This window comes from Belonocnema kinseyi, chromosome 6 (genome assembly GCF_010883055.1).
Source record: "Belonocnema kinseyi isolate 2016_QV_RU_SX_M_011 chromosome 6, B_treatae_v1, whole genome shotgun sequence".
NCBI lineage: Eukaryota > Metazoa > Arthropoda > Insecta > Hymenoptera > Cynipidae > Belonocnema > Belonocnema kinseyi.
Window position 1 is genome coordinate 100,838,511 of NC_046662.1, and position 21,903 is coordinate 100,860,413.

General features: G+C 31.1%; 1 protein-coding gene across 1 annotated transcript in view; it reads right to left on the minus strand.

The window, feature by feature from the left end:
* The window catches only part of LOC117175717 (transmembrane protein 214-B), a 48,954-nt gene continuing 27,051 nt past the window's right edge, over positions 1–21,903 (minus strand). The window contains exons 7-10 of the mRNA XM_033365494.1: positions 14,012–14,138; positions 6,454–6,719; positions 1,133–1,284; positions 1–556 (exon numbers count right to left, since the gene is read on the minus strand). Coding sequence (XP_033221385.1) covers positions 430–556; positions 1,133–1,284; positions 6,454–6,719; positions 14,012–14,138 — 672 coding nt within the window. The 3' untranslated portion in view covers positions 1–429. The remainder of the gene's footprint in view (positions 557–1,132; positions 1,285–6,453; positions 6,720–14,011; positions 14,139–21,903) is intronic.

Genomic DNA, 21,903 nt, shown 5'->3' on the forward strand with positions numbered 1-21,903 from the left:
TTTCATCTTTTGTATGTTTCTTTTTATGAAAAGTCATTTATTTTAGAGTTTTTTCAATCATATTCTAAAACAAAGTACACCCATGAATATACAAAATAGTATGATTGGAGCCGTATTTCGCGCGAGGATTCCATGATAGTCGAACTAAAATGGCACTTGGTTAGAAGTGAAGATTCGTTTCGCCATAGTGTGTTTGAAAAACAAAAGGTTTTTGGGTGACGCCAGACATCCATTGAGGAGATACGCTGGAGTGTCAAGAAGAAGACTGCGGCGTATTTATTCTTGGAATATCACAGGTAAAAAGACCGCAATAATTATGATAAAACGTATAAACCTTCAACCGCCTGTATTCTGACGAATAAATGCTGAGGTATGGAATGGTTCGGCAGTCGACTGAATAGTCGCTACAGCGAAGCAGACCTTATTCGTTCACTGAACTTTAGACAGCGTTTGCACCTTCTCATACAGCCAATCGTACGTTTGACTGGCCAACGATTGTGTCGTGCCGATTGCCTGACTCGCATAGCTCTGTAGACTTTTCGGGCTCAGTTTTCCTCTGAAAAATGAATTCAAATAAATTAGAAAAGGTTTTCGGTATTAGGAATGCTGGCTACCATTTCGCCACCTGGTGCCGAAAACTGAAACTAGAAAGAGTATATGCAATTTTAAAGATATATTTTAATTTTTGTGAAATGTTTTTTTTTTACAAAAAAAATTATTTCACTATTTCATGTAAGTTTTAATGCATTATAAGCTTAAATAAGCTTTAATTAATGTATATAGTGACACATTTTATCCAGAATATGCAAAACAAATACGAATAATAGACACAATAAAAAGATCAAGAATTCTTGTTGTTTTTTTTTTTTTTTATATTTCTGTCAAACAATGTGTTTTTTCACTGTATAATACGTAAATTGCATCTGAACCCCTTTGTTTTCGATGAAGACTTATCTTTATTATTCAATAAATATTGTAAACTCCAATAAAAATAGTTGAAACACTTTTATGCACAAATTAAAATGTATTTTTTAAATCGTACCTATTCTTTCTAGTTCAATTGTTGTCCCCGGGTGGCGTATCGCAGTTTAATCATTCTCAATAAGGAATTCTTTTGGTAAGATTTACTTACACGAAAACGTTCGTCTCCAGCCACTTAACGCCCATCACAGATCGGTCGACGACCTGCTCACAGATATAGGCCGAGGATTTCTTGATCAGCTCAATTCCCTTTATGCTTTGCTCTTGAACTGCTGCCAACATGCCAGGTGCATAGTGCTCGATCTGGAATTAAAAGAATTCACTTTCGTAGGATCGCATAGGAGTATACGTAACAGATTTAACTGCATTCATAAACAGGGTTGCTACAAGAGTCTGGTTATAAAATTCCACAACTTTTCCAGGTATAAGTTTAAAAAAATCAAGATCTATTTTTTTTCAATTCACCCAATTAAATTGAACTTAAATTAACACTTAAATTAAATTCAACTATTTATGCAAAGATTAGGATTACAATTTCTAATAATAGTATTCTTAAAAAACTCTGAATTTTTTAACAGTCAAAATAAAACTTTTAGATAGCGTTGCCCATTGAATCTTCCATTTCTTTGCATTTAATTCTTACACTTTGTCTGATTTTGCCTTTTTTTCATTTTTCTTTTCCAATTTTCAAATATAGAATTCGCTATAAAATACTAAATTATAAAGAATTTGAAATAGAGAAGATTTAAAAAGTTCTAGTCATTTTTTTGTATGCCCATGACTTCCAAGTTAATTGAACAGTTTTTAAAAATTCCATGACTTTTCCAGGCCTGCTTCATCTGTAGATTCAAAATCTACCCAGCTCAAAAGCCTCGCTGCTCCTTTTTCTCGAAATATTCACATTTTTATATTTTAATTTTTATAATGTGAAAATGTCACAAAAATGAGTACAAGAGAGTTAAAACATTTGTTTCAATTGTTTATTTTAAACTTTATTTATTAAAAAATGTCAGTAGAATACTTATGAAGCGAATACTGCACATAAACCACGTTTAGAGTGACCAAGGACCAACGACGAGATCGTAGTGGTTATGTGGTGCCATTTTTTTTTTAACATTTTTTACCATTTTTGGATTTTTTAGTAGTTTTTTTTTACTTGTTATATAATGTAGTGGGTTATGAAAAACTATAATATTATATTAAATTGAATAATAAATAAAGCAATGAATAAAATCGTAAATTGTTGTTTCGGTTCTGATAAACTAGGTCCTACATTAGACATAATATACATAAATAAATTGGATGTAGGTTTAAAGAGCATCGATTTATTATTTAATATAATCTTATAAATTTATATACCCCACTGCAATATATAACAAGAAACAAGTGAAAAACATAAAAACAAAAACTAAAAAAACATCGTCAAAAATATTTTTTTTAATAGAACCATATAACCACTACGTCGTCGTCGTTCGTTCTTGGTTACTCTAAGCATAGTTTATATATAATATTCGCTTCATATATATTCTACTTACATTTTTTAATAAATAAAAATTTGTAAATAATCAATTTGAAAAAATGTTTTAACCCTCTTTTACTCATTTTTTGTGATATTTTCACATTATAAAAACTAAAAAATAAAATATGAATATCTCGAGAAAAGGAGCAGCTAGTATTTTGAGCTTGGTGGATTTCGAATCTGCAGATGATGCTTCTGAATGAGTTCCAGCATCATTCCTCATTCAAACCCGAAAACAATAACATGCCTCACAGTGCATATGGGATAAAACATTGGGACCAAAGTGTACTTTTTGTCACCTTCATAGGGTACTTTTCTCGCGTTAAAAGGGTAAATTCAGGACAAATTCAGAGGATTTCAGAAAAATTCTAGTTATATTCAAATTAATTGGAAAACATATTTAAAAAAACAAAAAAATGCCATTGATTTCCCTAAAACTGGAATGAATTTAGAGAAATTTAAAATAGGAGAAGAATTTTATATTCACAATAATTCAAGGTCAATGAAAAAAAAAATCAAATGATTTTGAAACAATTTAAAAATCTAAAAAAAAGTTCATTAAAGTCAGTAACTTTGAAAGAAGCTTAGAAAAATTCAATATCCTTGAATATTCAATAGATCCCTGAGCCGGTACTTCTGGAAATTTTTCAATGTACCTTTACCGAGGTTCTGGTGGTTCGTAACCCACCTTAAGCTGTAGCCCCCCCCCCCCATCGTGTACTTGACTGCAACCCAGTCCGTGAATGATGGGGTAAAAACCAGGCTTTGTCCAATATGTCTGGGCAGATTGCTCTCATCAGATCACTTGATTGCATTATAAAAATGCGTCCGTGACTGATGATATATACCGGGAGAGCCCCGTGCAAAATGATCAAATAAAAATCCAACTCTAACCAAAAATGCCTTCCACATATTGGGCAGTATAAGCCTGTGACAACATTTCGCCACAGAAATGTTTTTTTTTTAATAATAATAAGGGTATAATAATAAGGTAAGGATAATTCAAACAAAAACTTTTAAATATCCAAAAAAATTCACTGAATTAAGTAGAATTCCGTGAATTTAGAAGTATTCAAGTGAATTACAAAAATTCAGGAGAAATCCAGAGAATTAAAAAAAATTCAGAGTGAATTCAAAAACTTTCAAATCTTTGAAATTCCTACTAATTTTTAACACATGAAGTGACTAATGACTACAAAACAATTCAAGTTAAATACATAAGAATTCAAATGCAATCGAACAATTTTAAGAATCAAAACAAATTTTATTGATCACAATACATTTTAAGTGAATTTAGAGAAATTTAAAAGGAATGAGAAGAATGAGATGAAATTCAAAAAAATTAAAACTGTATTTAAAAAGCCCATCACGTAAATTGAAAAAAGATGGGAAAATAAATTGGATTGAGTAGACTTGAGTGAATTTAGAAGAATTCAAAAGAATTTAAAACGATTTAAGATGAAATAATAAGAATTTAGGGCGAATTGCAAAAAATATTTGAAAATCTTTTCAAATCATCATAAAACTACGAAATCCCTCATTTTTACGAGGACTTCTTTGAAATAAATTAAAATATTTAAATCCCTTAAAATTATTAATACCGACACTTTTTTTCACACGAAGCGCCACATCGAGTTGAAAATTTGAGATACTATGTAAATAAAAAGTACTAAGAAAGGTGGGTCTGGTCACATGGACTTAAAAATGTTTTGAATTTATTAAAAAACCTTAAAATATTTTGGTCTTGGAAAACCTTCAAAATACTGAAGGAACTAAAAAATGTATGGGAGTCTTTTAAAATTCTCTACAATGTTTCGAATCCTGTGAAATCTTTTGAAAGCCCTTAAAACTTTTTCAGTCACTTGAAAACGTATCAGAATCTTTTACAGTCCCCTCAAATATTTCGGATCCTTGTAAATCCCATTAAATTACTGAAATTAATACAACATTTTTGTAATCTTTTAAAATAACGTAAATTATTTTACATCCTTTAAACTCCTTTACATTTTTTTGAAGCTCTTGGAAATGTCAAGGAATTTGAACAAATACGTTAAAACATTTCAAATCCTTTGTTCATTTTATCAATTAATCCTCAGGATCAATTAAATTAAAACTTAAAAATTTTTTAAAAATATCCATTGAATTGATTACAATAGAGTAAATTTAAAGAAATTCAAGTGAATTAAAAAAAATCAAGTAAATTCGTAAAATTCAAGCGAATTCCAAAGAATTGAGGGTAAATTCTTTATCCTTAAATACTTCAAAAGCTTTAAAATCACTTGAAATTAATGAAATTAATGAAACAATTCCTTGGAATCTTGGAAAGTTTCCTAAAATACTTTATATTAAAAAAGCTGAATTAAAAAAATTCAAGTAAATTCATAAAATTGAAAAGAATTCCTAAGAATTGAGGGTAGATTCTTTATCCTTAAATACTTCAAAAAGCTTTAAAATCAAATTAATGAAATTAATTAAAAAATCCTGGGAATCTTTTCAAATTCTCTAAAATACTTTAAATTAAAAGCTCCTAAGAAGGCCTCAGAGGTTTTAGAAATACCCTAAAATCTTAGAAATTCCTTCAAATAATTAAAATCTTTCAAAAATTTCTAGTAATCTTTATAAATACCCTAGATTTCAAACAATTCAAAAATAGGTTAAAATGGTAATTAAAAAGTAAAAAATGCTCTGATTTTTGCTATTTTTTTAAAGTACCTGACTGAGTCTTGAATATATGGTACTTTAGGAACCTTAACTGAACATAGGGTACAATAGGAGATATAGGGGCCGGTCTGTGAGGAATGCAATAGTTTTTAACTCAACTTTGAAGAACACGAATATCTCATAAACTAGAACCGGTCATAAGGGCCCTTTTAATACAGATGCCGAAATATGGCTAATAATCGATATTGTGCAATAAGGTGCCCATTAGAAGTTAACTTTTTTTTAATTTTTCTAATACTATCTCTCAATTTTCACCCTTTGGGTGGCCATAGAAATAAAGTGAGCATTTCCTATATACTTTTCTGGTCAGAACTTAACGCAATAAACAAGCGGCGGTGTTTCCTTTTATTCTTTCTTGAATTCCAAGTCACATTCATAGGATAGTGACATATTAACGATCTTACGAAAATTAAGTTACAACTAACTTTTAAATTATTGCATTTTTCAGCGTCAATGAAATTTAAAGATTCAAAATCTTTAAGTTAACAATATTGTCACTTGGATTTATAAAAACTGAACAGCAAATCAGAACACTCAAGGTGAAAAACTTGAATTTCATAATTTCACAATTAAAGCTTACAATTTTTTTATTCAAACGCTCAATAATTTACACGGATAAAATTGAAGCTTTTAACATTCTTCAATTGAACAATTTTAAATTAATGCTGTTAAACTTCTGTAAATACAACTTCAAAGATTCAAAGAAATATAAATCCACGCCACCATTTTCACTGCTCTAAATAGAAGAATGAATAACACAATTAATGAACTTTTAAAATTGTATCATTTTAAGTAATTTTCAGTTAGGAATTTTTCAAACTAACACTTTTTGAAGAAGAATTTAAATTATTTTTAATTTAACTTGTTAAAAATGAATAATGGTTCAATTATTATTTATACATGAAAATTCGTTTTGAAATTATTTTAAATATTCCCTTAAAATTATTTTCTTAAATAACAAATCACTTTAAATTTTCCCAGGAATTGTAAGCATTTTTTGTTGTTATCTTGAAACCATTCAAAATCCTTGAAGAGCGTTCAAATGTAATTGTAACTTGCTTCGTTTTTTCAAAAAGTTAATTTTTTTATTTCTAATGTATTCTTGTAACAAAATTTTAGAACAAATTTTTGGATCTTTTTGGTTTGATTAATAATAAATTTGTAGATTATTTTTGGGTAAACAACTGTCCTCTAATTTTTTTAAATATAATTATTTTTAAAAAAGTACTCACAATCGCAACAACCACGGGTGTTTTTTCCATCACGTAGGTAGCAGCATTTTCGTACAATTTAATTGAAACATTCTTAGCTACGGTGTAGACGTCGCCTCCAAGTTTAATGTAGGGTGCGGTCAATTCTACAGTTGCTTTGTAATAGTCTGGAAAACTGGCTTCAATGTACTTCAGTCCATTTTGCGAGTACGACTTTGTTGATGCCCAAACTTTCTGACTGCAGGACAGAACGCCGCTGTGTCTCAAGAATTTGTTTGTACTAGATGCTGAAAATAGAAACAAGGAATTAGTATAGAATATTTTTATTCTATGTGAGGCCGCTGTAATAGAATCGGATGTACTCATCACTTTTTAAGCTGCCTTTGCCTTTGTATTAATAGTAACGGAACAGTCTTAAATTATATTATTATTAGTAAACACGTTTACGCGGGAAACACATTCTTTTTAAACAGTGGCTATCGGTTTAATTTCAGCTTGTTTACGAAATTCTGTAAAATAACAACCATATTACAAATAACTAATGATACAAATAATAAATACTTGAATTGAATTAATAATAACTATTAACCTTAATCTATCCTGCTTTGTCACAAGGATCAGAGATTTATATTTTGAACATATTTTATCACATGTTCATGAGACGTTTATGGTCGAAATAATTTACGTGCGAAAATTTCATTCAGAGGATAGTCGGGTAGCCCCGGCCACACATGATTTGAAATGAATTGTACTTTCTGCATTTAATCGCATTAGCTTAAAAGAAGTTCCAATCTTACACATTTCATTTCTACGAAAACGTATTTTCTTTTATAGCAGTTTTATTTCAACGTGTCATAGACTGGTAGGCCTGGCCATTTCGTGGCTTGCGTCCCCACCCAAATTGTTTGATGTTCGATTTAAGGGTATACACTACATACAGTTAATCTCAAAAGTCGCCTATCTTTAAAATAAAAGAAAAAAGCCGCGAAAATAGATCTGTTATTAATTTACAAATATCTTGATGGAGGCTTCTGAACGTACATCATAAAAAAATAATGCAGGTTAAAATTGTTTATTTAACAGTAGTTATTCAAAGGTTTAGTTTTTTTTCTCTTTAGGGAAAAGTTTTAATTCTTATTAAATCCTCATGATCAAGTCCAGATTTTATTCTCCGCAGGATTATCTAAAATAATATTGGAGTGGGCTTTATTAAAAAAAAAAATGATTTAGAAATGATACAGTTATTATTGTTATAAAAAATAATAGTTTAAGGGATCATTCACGAAATACGTGATACGTTAAGGGGCAGGGGCATTTTGAAAGTATCATTATCTATGTTAAGTGCAATAGAAAAAGCCCCTTACATTTTAATAAACATCACCCACATAGAATTGTAGAGAACCATTCAAAAAATAAAATAAGACAATCATTACTAGTTCAGAATTAAACAACTTGAATAAAAGTTAAACTACATTCTTACAAATTTATTTTATTGGTTGAAGGCTTATGTCTTTAATTAAAATTTTAACTTTTTAATGGAAAAGCCTTTTGTTGTTAAAAATTCAATTTTTATCTGAAAAGGTAACTTTTCCATTTTTTAAGATTAATCTTCTTTAGTTGACAATTTTAGTTTTTTAGTAAAAAAAAAATCATTTTCTTGGTTTTAAGTTTCATTTTTTTGGGTGAAAATGCATACATTTAGTGGATAATTACTTTTTCTCTGAAGTTATATTTTTTGTTTGAAAACTCAATTTTTGTAGAGAAAATTTATGGTTTGGCTTGAAGCTTCAACAAGTTAGATACATTTTTATTACATTTTTTAGAGAAAAATCTTTATTTGCTGAAAATTCGTCTTTTTGGTTTCAAAATTCTTTTTTGTTTTCTTTACATAAATTGTATCTTTTTTGATTGAAATATAAGCTATGAAACTTTTTTGTTGGGAATTTATCTTTTTCGGTTGAAAATTGAACTATTTTGTTAGAAATTTAAATATCTGATTAAAATATCAAGTATTTTGTTAAAACCCCATCTTTTAGTAGAAAATACATTGCTTTGTTTAAATAAATTAATAAATTCGAAAATTTTGAATTTGTAACTTGAATACTGTATTGATCCACTTATAAAAGGTTCTATGTTAAAAGTATTACAATATTAAAATGCTGGTATTTAAATATTAATGATTCAGGATTTTGAAAAAGAAGTTCTCGGACACCCTGCTTAATTCTAGTAGCAAATAACTAGCAAACATTTCTGGAAATCAAAAATTACGTAAAGTAATAGGGGGATGGGCTAGAAATGGTTTGTTACTGTTTTTTACAGGAGGGAGGGGGGGTCTTAGAGAGGGCCTATAATTGACGGCTTATATCACCAATTTACACTGATACCGGTTAGTTTATTTTAAAAACGCTGAAGCGGTGGGTACTACCCGAATGACGCCTATCAGGTTGACAGTGAAAGTAATTTATCATTTGTAATTTATTTCACAAGTTACTCTGATTCACAATTAGAAAGTTATACTTCGATTAATGATATTTCAGAGATTTGAGAAGATTCCTGTTTCAAATCTTACCAAAATTATCTTCGGACTTTCCAATTTTAATCTTCCCATTCTTTAATCCACAAAAACTTGCGTGAAGAAATATTTTATATTTTCTTTGGCAGGATGTTAGTTCAGTCATCTGGTACTTTTAGATGGTAATTTCTAGGACAGGCATTTTTTTTTCGTAATCACTTCATTTGGGGGTGCATAATATCACATTCCATTGTATTGATGCTTTCCTGTGCATTTGAGAGGTAAAAGTGTTCTTACAAAAGTTAAAGTAGATAAAATTCCGCGTAAAACTAAAAAAAAAAACATCCTATCACCGACAGTCTCGGAGTCTCAGTTTTTTTTGTAAATTGCTCATTTCGGGGTTGTCGCAGAAGAAAGATCCTAGAGAATGAATGCAAAAGGAATTCATTCTGCGTAATTAAAAGAAAAAGAATATGTTCCTACTTCCAATAGGTCACGAGTAATGACCTTCCAAATATGCCTATTTTTTGGTATTTTTTCACCGAAAATCCGAAAGTCCTGTTGGTTCGGTGAAAAAAGACCAAAACATAGGCATATTTGGAAGTAGGACCTATTAGGAGTAGGAACATTTTCTTTTTTTTTAACTTACGCAGAATTAAGTCCTTTTGTATACATTCTCTAGGATCTTTCTTCTGTGACAACCCCGAAACGAGTAATTTACAAAAAAACTAAACTCTGGGTATTTACCTGTAAATTCAGGTTGAAATGGGTCACCTTTGTCAGGCGCTAACTCGCGACCTATTATAGTTAGGACAATGTTTTTTTGTTTTACGCAGAATTCTATCTACTTTAATTTTTGTAAGAACACTTTTACCTCTCAAATACACAGGAAAGTACCAATCCAATGGATTGTGATATTTTGCACCTTTTCCCCAAAAAATGTCCGTGTTCCGGGACAAAATCCTGTTTACAGAACCTGACCCCATATTATGCACTCCTGAATGAAATACTAAAGATAAAAAATGACTTTCTCAGAAATTACCCTCTTCGCTCTATTTTTCCGACCAAATGACTGAATTATGTCAGCAATTTCAGATCTTCCGTCATTATGGATAAGAGTGATACGTGTAAAAACCCCACTAATAAGGGGAAGGCCTGAGTAATGATAGGAAATGGCCGGTAATACCAAGTAATACCATACATTTACCGATAATTACCAATAATCGCGGTAATTCTCTAATTGCTCGGTAATTTCTATTTCTTTATTTTGTAATTTTCTATATGTAAAACATGTATAGGATGTAATAATAATAATAATAATAATAATAATAATAATAATAAGAAATGCATTAAGTTTGGAGAGCAGCAGACGAAAAACTCTCGGAACTGTGAGATTTTGGGCGGATAATTCAAATTACTATGAAGGAAATTTATATCAACTACTGAATAAATATTACTAAAATTAACGTTTTCGTGTATAAATTAGTGATATGAGCCAATACTTTTTACCTTTTCGAAAAATTTTCAATTTTCATTGATAAACATTGTATTTGAATAATACAAACGTTTATCCTGCGTGATTTAAAATTATATGTTAAAGTATTAACTTTTTAAGTTGAAGAATTAGTATGGGGACAAAATGATTAAAAAAATGCTTCGCTCCGTGTATGTGTGTTAAGTAAACGGGCAAATAATTAAATTATACTTGTTAAGAAAATCTTAGTGAAAGATTCTGTTTAACAAAATAAAAATGGTAAGTGAACATTATTTGAAGCGGTTTTGTCTGAATTTCGTATAAAATTTGAAGTATAAAAGTTATTTTGTAAATATTATTTATATGCGGTTGGAAAGAGAAAAACAGTAAAACAGTTTTACCTTTTTCTTCCGTAGCTTGTGTCGTTTGTCCCAAATTTAAATTTAAAAAAATGTAATCGTTTTTTTTTACGAATAAGGCAAAAACTGCGTGTTACTATAAAAAAGTGATTCGTAACAATTTTGTAGATCTTTTTTGGGTTCACAATTGAAATTTTGCATTATTTACTGTGCAATCAAAAGTGGATTTTTTAATTTTTCAAAAAAATTTGAAAAGTTGTAATGAAAATCTTGTAAAGCTTTCAAAAAAAAAAAGGTTTCCCTCACATAGAATTTTTAATTTAAAAAAAATGGTCACAAAATGTTTGAAAATGCTGTAATTTTTTGAATTTTTATGCAAAACAGATGGTTAACGAAATTCATCTTTCTATTTTGTCCCTAAAACTGCATGCCGAAACACAATCCAATCCGACTAATTTATCAAAAGTTATCCGACATAAAAAAAGTACCTACTTATTAAGATGAGGATGTAAAAAAATCAAAATTGTAATACTTAACCAATTTTGCCTTCTGTATTTACTTCAGCACGAACAAATTTTAGTCTTCAATAGTTTACATAGATTTCCCTAATATTAATTTGAATCACCCGTCCAAAACCTCACAGTTTCAAGAGTTTTGTCGTCTACTGCTTTTCAAACTAAATGCATTTGTTATTACAATTAGATAAATTATACATATTTTACGTGCAGAAACTACAGAGTACGTAAACAGAAGGTCTAATTTATTATAAAATTTAAATGTTTGTCTCTAAAAACCTTTTTTTTAATGTGCAAAATTAAAGAATGACTAATTATTACCGCGATTACCGGTAATTAGTGGTATGGTAAGGTAACATCGCGGTCAGCCCAAGCAACGCCCTGAGGTCGAAATTCAAAAGATCGCGTGAGTGTCAGCCACGGGCACCCACCTCACGGAGCGGCGATGGCCTGGTTGTAGCGTTTCTCATTGCGACTCCGTTGCTGTAGGGTTCGAATCTTTTTTTACATTATTAAAAAAATCAGAATTACATTATTCAGAATTCTATCGCTATAATCTACAATTTAAACACAAATTAAATCATATCAAATAGTTCCGACTTTTAATATTTCATATTCCCTGAAGGTTGAAAAAATTAATCAAAGACACTTGTCAAATTACTGTTATTACACATTATCATATAATATATGAAATATATACTCTTTTTTATCAGCAGAATTTTCGTTACTTTTCATGATTTTTTTGCTTTGAAAGCACCCACGTTGCACCAATAATGGTAAAAAATCAATTTCCGTGGTTTCGAATTTTCTCGAAACAACGAGAAAAAAACTCGATTTATTAATAATTTTTTATTTATTAATAATTAATTTAATGACAAAATTACATGGAATTTTTAATTATGTAAAAAGATTTTCTAGCTAATAGATTCGAACTCAACAGCAGCGTAGTCGGCGCCGCGGGGACAGCAACCGAAATTTTCGAAAATTCATATTTTCAAAACCGGGTCCCACTTACAAAAAAGCGGTCAGGCGTGTCGAATGAAATTCTACACGTCTCACGAATCCTTCTCACGTGACCTCGATTTAAATTTCGAGAATCAGGCCTTATAATGTAAGTTTGCTTTCCATTTTTTGTCGTTTATAAGAATATTAATGAAACTAAAATTAAAAGAACTTTAAATTGGTGCGAAGGTACAGTGATATTAAAAAACTTAACTATTTTAAATTGTACAATTCCTGGATTGTTAAGAGAATTATATTGAATTATATTGAAAATTGAAGTTTTCTGAAAGAAACACAGTTACTTTAACAATTATAGAGTGAAGCAGTAGCTCATGGCAGCAACCCTTTTTCCACAAATAGTAAGAAATATAATATTTATGTTGTAACAAAAAAAGTTAACAACTCATTTGATTTTTATTCCAAATTTTCTCTTTATCACACTAGAACAGTTATCGCAATTGTCCCCTATTGACCCCAACTGTTTATTTTTGAAGCAGTTCACATCCAAATATAAGGTATAACATTTTTAATTTTTGAATGACAAAATGATGAAAATTGCGAAACATGTTTTAGAATATTTTATTTAGAACTTTTTAATTTTTATTTAGTTGAATCTGAATTCGTTTAATTTGTAATTACATATAATGGAATTATAAAGATTGGAATAATTTGTTTTTATTTATTTAATAGAAAAATGTTCCATTTTAAGCTTTAAATAATACACCTATCAGATTTGAATTTATGCACTTCTTTACAATTAAATTTCAAATTATGAGACTTGAAACGTTTTAAATTGAAAATGGTTGCTTTTAAAGCATCCAATATGGAATGAAAATGGAAAATTTTAGAAATTCAAATGAAACGAAAAAGATTGTAAGGCTTTTAAATTTAATGTCCTGATTTTTTAACACAATTTTAAAACTGAAGAAGTAGTATAACGGAAAAGGTGAGAAAAACTAAGAAACGTACCTCACTAGCCACATTGGGACAATTGCGTGTCAGAAATATTTTGAAAGATGTTATTGTGTACGAAATTTGATTAATGATGTGGCAATGCATGAAAGCTGACACTATGTATTGAATATTAGCCATTGTATCACTCATCATGTTAGAATGAAACCGGCAAAATAAATAGTGGACCTACATTGATAAGCATCTTTTAAATGTTGAACTGTAGGACAGGTCATTGTAGATGCCTAAAAATCCATCTGCATATTATATTTAGGTTTAATTAAATAATTAATGAGTTATGAAATGTTCATTGATTATAGAATTTAAACTTTAAATCCTAGAAAAAAGAGTTCAATATGATACTAATAAACAGATATAGAATATTGATTTTATTTCTCATGACATTGAAAATAATTTATTGATAAAAATATGAACGACAGTGTAACAATATGTTATTTTATAGTAGAAATGTTTCATATTGTTAACTAAAATTACAGAATAGTGAACAGAGTAAACTTAATAAAAATATTAAAATCTGTAGAATTTTAAAACACGAATACTCGTTTTGAACTAGACGTTTGATGAAAAGTAAACTTAAGAGTGAAAATGTCTTAGCGATGCTTTAAAATATATATATAATTAGTCTAATTAATAGCAAAAGTTCAATAATTACAGTACACAACATCAGCAATTTAGTATGTTTAAATCGAGGCTACGGGTACTGAGATGTCATCAACAATGAAAAAAGTTAAAAAAAAGTAATTACCTTCGAAAGATCCGTTTTTGCGGCAATCAAACGCCAAAATAGCACCAATAAGGAGTAATAAAATGAAACTTCCTTTTTTCCAAGGGAAGCCTTTACTCGATGACGCAGTCATTTTCTTCACGAGTTCCTGAAAAGTGAAAGCGATGTTTTACGCTCGTAAACGCAATACAGAAAATCTGCTGTGGGTAAAAGTATTCGTTTCGACACACAAGCGGTTATGATTCTATTTGACGGCTGGACATTTTCCACGCGGTTCGCTTCGTTTGAAGATTTTCACTCTTTTCACTGTATGAAACTCGGCGTCGTTTATCGGCGTGTTCAAATTCCTAAGATTACTTTAGTATTTTAAGACGTAAATGCGTTTATTAAAAAAATATAGAAGAACCGACTATAGGAAGAAAGAAGTGTATAATATGGTCAATAAAAAAAAAGCAAACGAAAGTTTCATTCCGTTTCGTCAATATCACGATGTAGTTGTGCTGCAGAAGTTCCGAGGGCAACCGTGAAGGCGATGCGCGATCAATAATATACCACTCTTCCAACCTAAACCACTGACCTAACCTAGAATTCCTCGCCGGATTGCCGAAGTACCAAAATTTCAGTGAAAGGAATAGGACGCGGATATGACACGTACTACCCCCCCCCTCCAGTCTCTCTCACGCACGAATTACAGTTTGAAATTAATTAATTCGGCGTTTTGAAGAGAAAAATGGTTATTTACCTGTTCAATTTTTTTATTGCACTTTTAGAAATATTCCACACGTCCCATATCATCAAAAAATCGGTAAGCGTAAAGTAAGCGACGTATCGGTAAGCGACGGTGGACTAATAGATTAACCTGTGTGTGTGTGTGTGTGTGTGTAGATCAGTGGAGGTTTGCAAAATCAAGTTTATTTATTTTTGCACGTCATCCAAAAAATGCACACTTTTTTTGTTGGAATAATTTGGTGGTTATTACGCGGTAGTTTTCAATATTTGGTGGTCGCAATTGCAAATACTAAAGTATTTTCAAAATTGGCGTGCTAACTTCACGTTGCACTTCACTTTTTATATTTAAAAAATTATTTTTGTAATCTTTGTGTGGTCCTTTGTTGGTGGTTTTTAATATTTCATGGTCAAATGTCAAAATTGTTGAAACATATAGTGCAAACAATCTGGGACATACCAGTGTCCCCAATCTTGGGAACTTTTTAAACTGCGCTTGCGTCGCGCCGACCAGGCACCGACAACCCGATTGGTCACTGTTTGCGCGCTGAGTTTAAATTATATAAATATTCAGATTTAATATTCACAATAAATAATTCAATTATAATGAAAAAGAAGTTATGAATTCTGAATTCAGATAAATAAATCATTCCCAATGATTAATCTCGTCTCTGTCGAGTTTAAAATTAACATTTTGTTTATTTCCGACAATGTAACTTAAAATCAAATTACTGAAATTACCAAAAATGAATTAAGAACAATTAATTACTGCACTGATAAATGTTATATCATAATGACACAATATTCGCTAAATATATAAATAACATTTTTAATTTGTTGTCTAGATTCTAGAAATTTAAACAAATTTTCTGTTATGTGTACAGTGACTAGTTAATTCTTGTATAAATATTATAAAATAAATAATATTGTATACAAATAATCAAATCATATTTATACTAATAAAACTAATATTTTTTGCTTAAAAGTAAACTAATTACCTTTTTATTAACATTTTTAAACATTTAAAATGCTAAATTACTTTTGATGCGTTTTCCAATCATTATTACTCATAAATATTAAATCTGAATATTTATACAATTCAAACTCAGCGCGCAAAAAGTGACCAATCGGGTTGTCCGCGTCTGGTCGGCGCGACGCAAGCGCAGTTTAGAAAGTTCCCAAGATTGGGGACACTGGGACACGCACTGCTTTGAGAACGGTAACGACAATGAGAATATTAACGAGAATATAATCGATAAATAAATTCTTTGAGAATTTATAAGAATTTTTAAGGGCATGTTACACAGCTAAATACCTATATTACCGACCTCACTTTATCAGTTCACTGAATTTTTTTTTGAATCTAAGAACTTTTTTTGTAAATAAAATATCGAGCTGAAACTTTAGAAAATGTATTAGAGTAAAATAAAGTATGTTTAGGTACTGCATTTTGGTAGAAACTTCACTGAAAATTATTTCATCTTTTTTCTGAACCTCGACATGTTTTGAACATTCGAACTTTTTTTATACATAAAATATCGGTCTCAAACTTTGAGAAATGCAAGAGCCGAAAGAAAACTACGTTTAAGTACAAATCTTAATAATAAAAGATGTAAAAAAAAATATTTCAACTATCAATTCCATCGGCATCAGCCGGTAAGGTTGTACACGAACATACGAACCCTGGTGGCCACTAGACGAGGCTCTAAAGGGTGCGTAATTTCGTGTACAACGTTACCGGCTGATGCCGATGGAATGGACAGTTGAAATTTTTTTACATCTTTTATTATTAAGCTTTATACTTAAACGTAGTTTTCTTTTGGCTCTTGCATTTCTCAAAGTTTGAGACCGATATTTTATGTATAAAAAAAGTTCGAATGTTCAAAACATGTCGAGGTTCAGAAAAAAGATGAAATAATTTTCAGTAAGTTCCTACCAAAATGCAGTACCTAAACATACTTTATTTTACTCTAATATATTTTCCAAAGTTTCAGCTCGATATTTTATTTACAAAAAAAGTTCTTATATTAAAAAAAAACATTCAGTGAACTGAAAAAGTGAGGTCGGTAATATAGGTATTTAGCTGTGTCACATGCCCTTAAATTTATTTTAATTAATAGAAAATGGAACATTTACGTTAACTTTGAACGTTTTTTTAATGTTGAAAACATATTTTAAGTATATAATAATCATGCGGTCAAGTATTTGAAATGAAAAACAGTATTCCAAGAAAGTATTGCTATTAATCGTGCCAGATGAATCGAAATGCTTATTATAGACTATGTCGGCGCTTAATCTGCTTAAAATAACATTTTATTAAATAAATGCCAGGATGAAATATGTTATACTTCACACACACACGCGCAAACACAGACACACACAACGCTGACTACTTAAAAGAGGAGTAATACTTGGTATTTAATAATTTTATTATTTAATGCTAGAATTTATTAAGTAATGTGAGGCCTTTGAAGTTAGAGCTTCAGTCCAACAGTGTTAATTATTTAAAAAGCTACTGTCTTGCATATTTTAATTTTCTGAATATGCCTAAGCTAGAAAATAATTTATATTCAACCATTAGCATAACGTAAACAATAAAACTATTTTTAAAAATCATACATTCTTATATTCTCCTAAATTCTGTCATATTCTCGGTTATATAACAAAACAAAATAAATGAAACAAAATAATTTGTTTTAATAAGTGTTATCACAATTGAAACAAACACTATGTGTCTTATGAAAAAATGGTCTTAAGTAAATTTGTAGATCTTTTTGAGATGAATAATTATTTTCCTTTCTCGCATAGTTTTTCTGACAAATAAAATATTTTATGTGTATGTATTTTTGTATGTATTGTTTTATTTGTATATAAATGTTTTATTATTTTAAAATAGTTGTAACGAACAAAACAAAAAATATTATTTTTAGAAAAGTAATATATTCCGCAATTTCCACCACCGATTATTAAAATCCACCACCAAATTCCTACCAATTGACCACAAACAGATTTCCAAAATAATTTTTGAAAAAACATACAAAAATGGCTTGCAGGGGTAAAGTAAGCACTTAATTTGTTAAATTATGAAGGTTTTGCCACTCTTACCACAAAAAATCGAAAACCCCAACCATATGAACTTAAAAAGACCACCAAACCATTCCACCAATAAAGTTGGATTGTATTACAGTCAAGTCTCTCCTATTTCCGCGGTCTTGATTGTTAATTGAAAAAATGAAAAAATCATTGTTTCTAAGGTTCTTATTAAAAAATAAATAGTGTACAGTCAGTTTAGCACAATTTCATTTCAAATCATTTGAAGACTTTCAGATATTGTCAGTAATTTAAAAAAAAATTCTAGTATTCGCTCTTTAAGTTGAAAGCAAAACCCTCAAATATATATATTTTTTAATGGCTGCCCCGGCTTGTATCGATGCACCCCCTGTAAGAAATTTGTTCAGCTGCGCTTGTATCGAAAACCCCGATCTATTTGGAAAGAATAAATACTATCAATACTAATACAGAGAAATGCACACGACTCTCAGACTCGCGGGTTAGTAATTCCTAGAACTTGCCCTAGAAACTTGCCCAGAAACTGCCCTAGCAGTTTCTCAGCTGGAGGGGCGAGAGCCGGTTGCGACTCTTTTATGAAAAGCAGTGTAGCGGTTAGGCGCAGTGCGCAGGTACTCACATTAGGAGATCATGCAATATTATGCATTCCCATTGAAACAGGTTCAGACGGCCCCTATTTGCGCAGTTCAAAAAATGGCGGGCCACTTATAAAGCATGCATACCAGTGTCTTTTAGGTGTCTTTGTTGACGTACGGCAATTTGTCAACTAAAAATCAATAAAATAGAATCAAAAAGGACTCAAATATTTTTCGGAATAGAGAGTTTTGAAGTATGACGTCGCGGATGCGTATTGGCGAACGAAGCTCAATTTAAGTTGCAGGCGGAACCTAATTTGGCTTGCTTGGCACCTTCATTTGGCGTCCACGTTTGTCGCTCTCGGCGCCCCACGATCGCAGGAAGAGCAGGCTGTCGCTTGCTTTGCCTTCGCCTTTATCTGACCCTGCGGATGCGGTCATGCTGGGATAGGTAGAAATGTTTGTAAGGTTAGCATAGTGTTTGGCTTAGGAGCACAGACAATTTTTAGGAAAAATTTCATAAACTTAAAAGTAAGTTTCAATATTAATATTTTTAAAGTGTAGAATGCTAGGATAATGGCATACGACTTTCGTTACAGAAAATGACTGAGAAAGTACATTCTACACTTGACATACTTTTATGTTCACAATATTTGATCGAAAAACTTATATGGATTCCCATGACATCATGCTGAACTACTTAATTCAAAACAACGAGGAGTTCTCGCTCTCAGGGCCTCTTTTTCATTGATCAACCACAGACGCGGAGGCGACCGTGCAGGGACCGTGGTGAGAGGTGACGGAACTGCGCAATTTGAAATAGCAATGTAAGGGTGATTTGAAATATGGCGGGGGGATAGAAATAGGAGACTTCACTGCATAAATAAATATGTGCAAAAATATAACTCTCTTCGTGGTAGAGTATATCATTCTGTCATTCTGACAGTAACTTTTAACGAGGAATCCAGTGATGTCTTTGAATTTGACCTTGAGCTTGACCTTCAAGGTTTTTTCAAGGTCAACTTTTTTTAAAAATGAGAACCCCTATTTTTGACAACGGCCATCGAAAGAGTGGGTAATTTTACGTCCAAACATGTACACAGGCCATGGGTCAATGATGACCTTGAACTACAGCTGAAGGTTTTCTGGCTTGACAAACAAAGTTGACCTTGAAATAACCTTGAAGTTCAAGGTCAAATTCAAGTACACTACTGGATTCCTCGTTAAAAGTTACTCCAAGAATCATCTTGACCTTTTTGAACAAATATTTTACCTGGAAACTTATTTAGGTGTTTCGTCACTTTTGGGACACCCTAGAGAAAAGGCCCTATTGCATTTTTAGTATTTTCAAAAAGAAGTTTTTCCCTTTCTGATTCCTAAAGGAGTCATTTCTTCATAAATCTCAAGTGGAAATAATATTGGTGAAATTGAATACATAATCCAGTACAACTATAGAAAGAAATATTTAAAAACCCGTTACATAGAGGTGAGATCAAAATTTGCGGGAAATTGCGTTACGAAATCTATAGATGGCCCCTATGTAGGTCGACTTTCTCAATTTGTTCTCTTTGTCTATTCTCTAGTCCACTTTCGACAGCCGTAGCCAGCGGTCCAGGGCTGTGTTTGAGAATTAATGTAGACAAAATTATCATTTGGAGCTTTGTGATTACTGTCAAATAAAAAATGTCATTAATCATGGCAATTATCATGGCAAACTCTCTGAAAAGGGAATAAACGTGAGCGTAAACATGATAAGACGCAGATTAGCTGAGGCGAAGATCCATTACCGTACCACGAGGCAGAAACTACTACTGAACACATCTGGAGTATAGTGAAGAGGAAACTTGCAGGAAAGTGTAAGTTCACCTTAAATCAGCTCTGCCGACATATCAGGGAGATGTGGCGCTCATTCTCTATTGATTATGCAGAAAAACTGGCCGAGAGCATGCCGCGAAGGTGTCAGGCTATTCTAGACAACAATGGGGACTGGACAATTTATTAGCTTAGTGCGTTCTAGCCCTTTGAATGTACTCTCAACCAAAAAAAAAAAAAAAAAAGAACAAAATATCTTTAAAACTTTTCGAGAAAACGTGTAACCTCGTGAGTGAAACAGACTGTAACCATGTATATTCAATAAATGAATACATAAATATAATGAAACAGAGGCTAACTGAAGGGACAATCTGCACTGATCGGAAAGAAATCGGAATGAAGTAGGAGAAAGGAAGAATCGGAAAGATTCGTGGGACAGCTCGACGTTTGAAAAAAAACGGAAGCAAAGTTAACATAACCCTTTCCGAAACTTTTCCGATTCTTTCCTTTTTTTCCGGCAGGGATGATTTAGTAGGGGGCATTGCGGAATCAACAAATTATCTTGTAAAGGACTTGCACAAAATTCAAAAATGTAGTAATAAGTGATGTAAAAGCTGCTAAATTATTATTTTAAAAAATAATAATGATTGCCAAACGGTCCTGATACCTGAAGAGAAATGATATAATCACGCGCATAGCAAAACCCCGCGATGTCGCTCCAGAGTGCCGTTAAGAAACCGTTTCCCGCAGTTTTAGCACGTGAGTTCAGTATTATAAGTAGAATTTTGTGGCAGGAGTATAAGAAATAATAAAAAATTGATCATAGGTATGGTTTTCAATCCTAACGAAAGTGGAGAAGTTAGTTCACTGTATAGTAACAATGATTACAGTTTTTATTATGAAGTAAAATAGTATAAATTACTGTAACTTAAAACTTCTAAATATTGGTTATATTTATTTATGTGTTCAAAATAATAAGTTGCAATTAACAGAATTATAGTCAGCGGAAGGGTGAGTCCGGTCACATCACATCCCGTTTCCAAGAAACGCTTTACAATTGGAAAGGGAGGAGCGATGAGACCCCCCCCCCCCCATATGTATTCATTGTGTTAGTTATTTACTACAACATTATAGTCTATTTACACCTCCCTAGCAATCAGACAGAAAATGTATCTTCCTCTCACTCTTCCACGTGAAGATGCCATGCATTTATCTCACTCTAGACTTCCCACCAAACCGGGAAATCTGCACGCAGAGAGAACTTTTAACTTTTCTTTCGTAGCTGGTGTCGTTTGTGCAAATTTTTTTTTAATTTTAAATTTTTTTTACAAATAAGACAAAAACTACCTATTCTACAAAAAAGTGATTCACCAGAAATTCGTAGATGTTTTTTGGGTGCACAATTTCTGTTCATTCATCATTTTTTGTTTGTATCTTCCATAGTTAAACACGAAATGAAAATTTTTATTTAAACCCTTCCCACTTCGACCCCACGAGATAAAAAAGAAATTTTTCAATAATTTCTTGTATTTTTAAATTATCGTATCACGAAATGATGATCATAATAATGTTCAAGAAATCTGGACGAAATGTATCTCCAATTTATGTTAAAATTTGATCAAATAAGAAGAATTATTACGAGGGTAGTTCAATAAGTCCTTAGAATGACCAACATATGGCGCGCGAATCGCTCCAAATCATCTGTTTTCAGTCAGCACCACTCCCGACTAG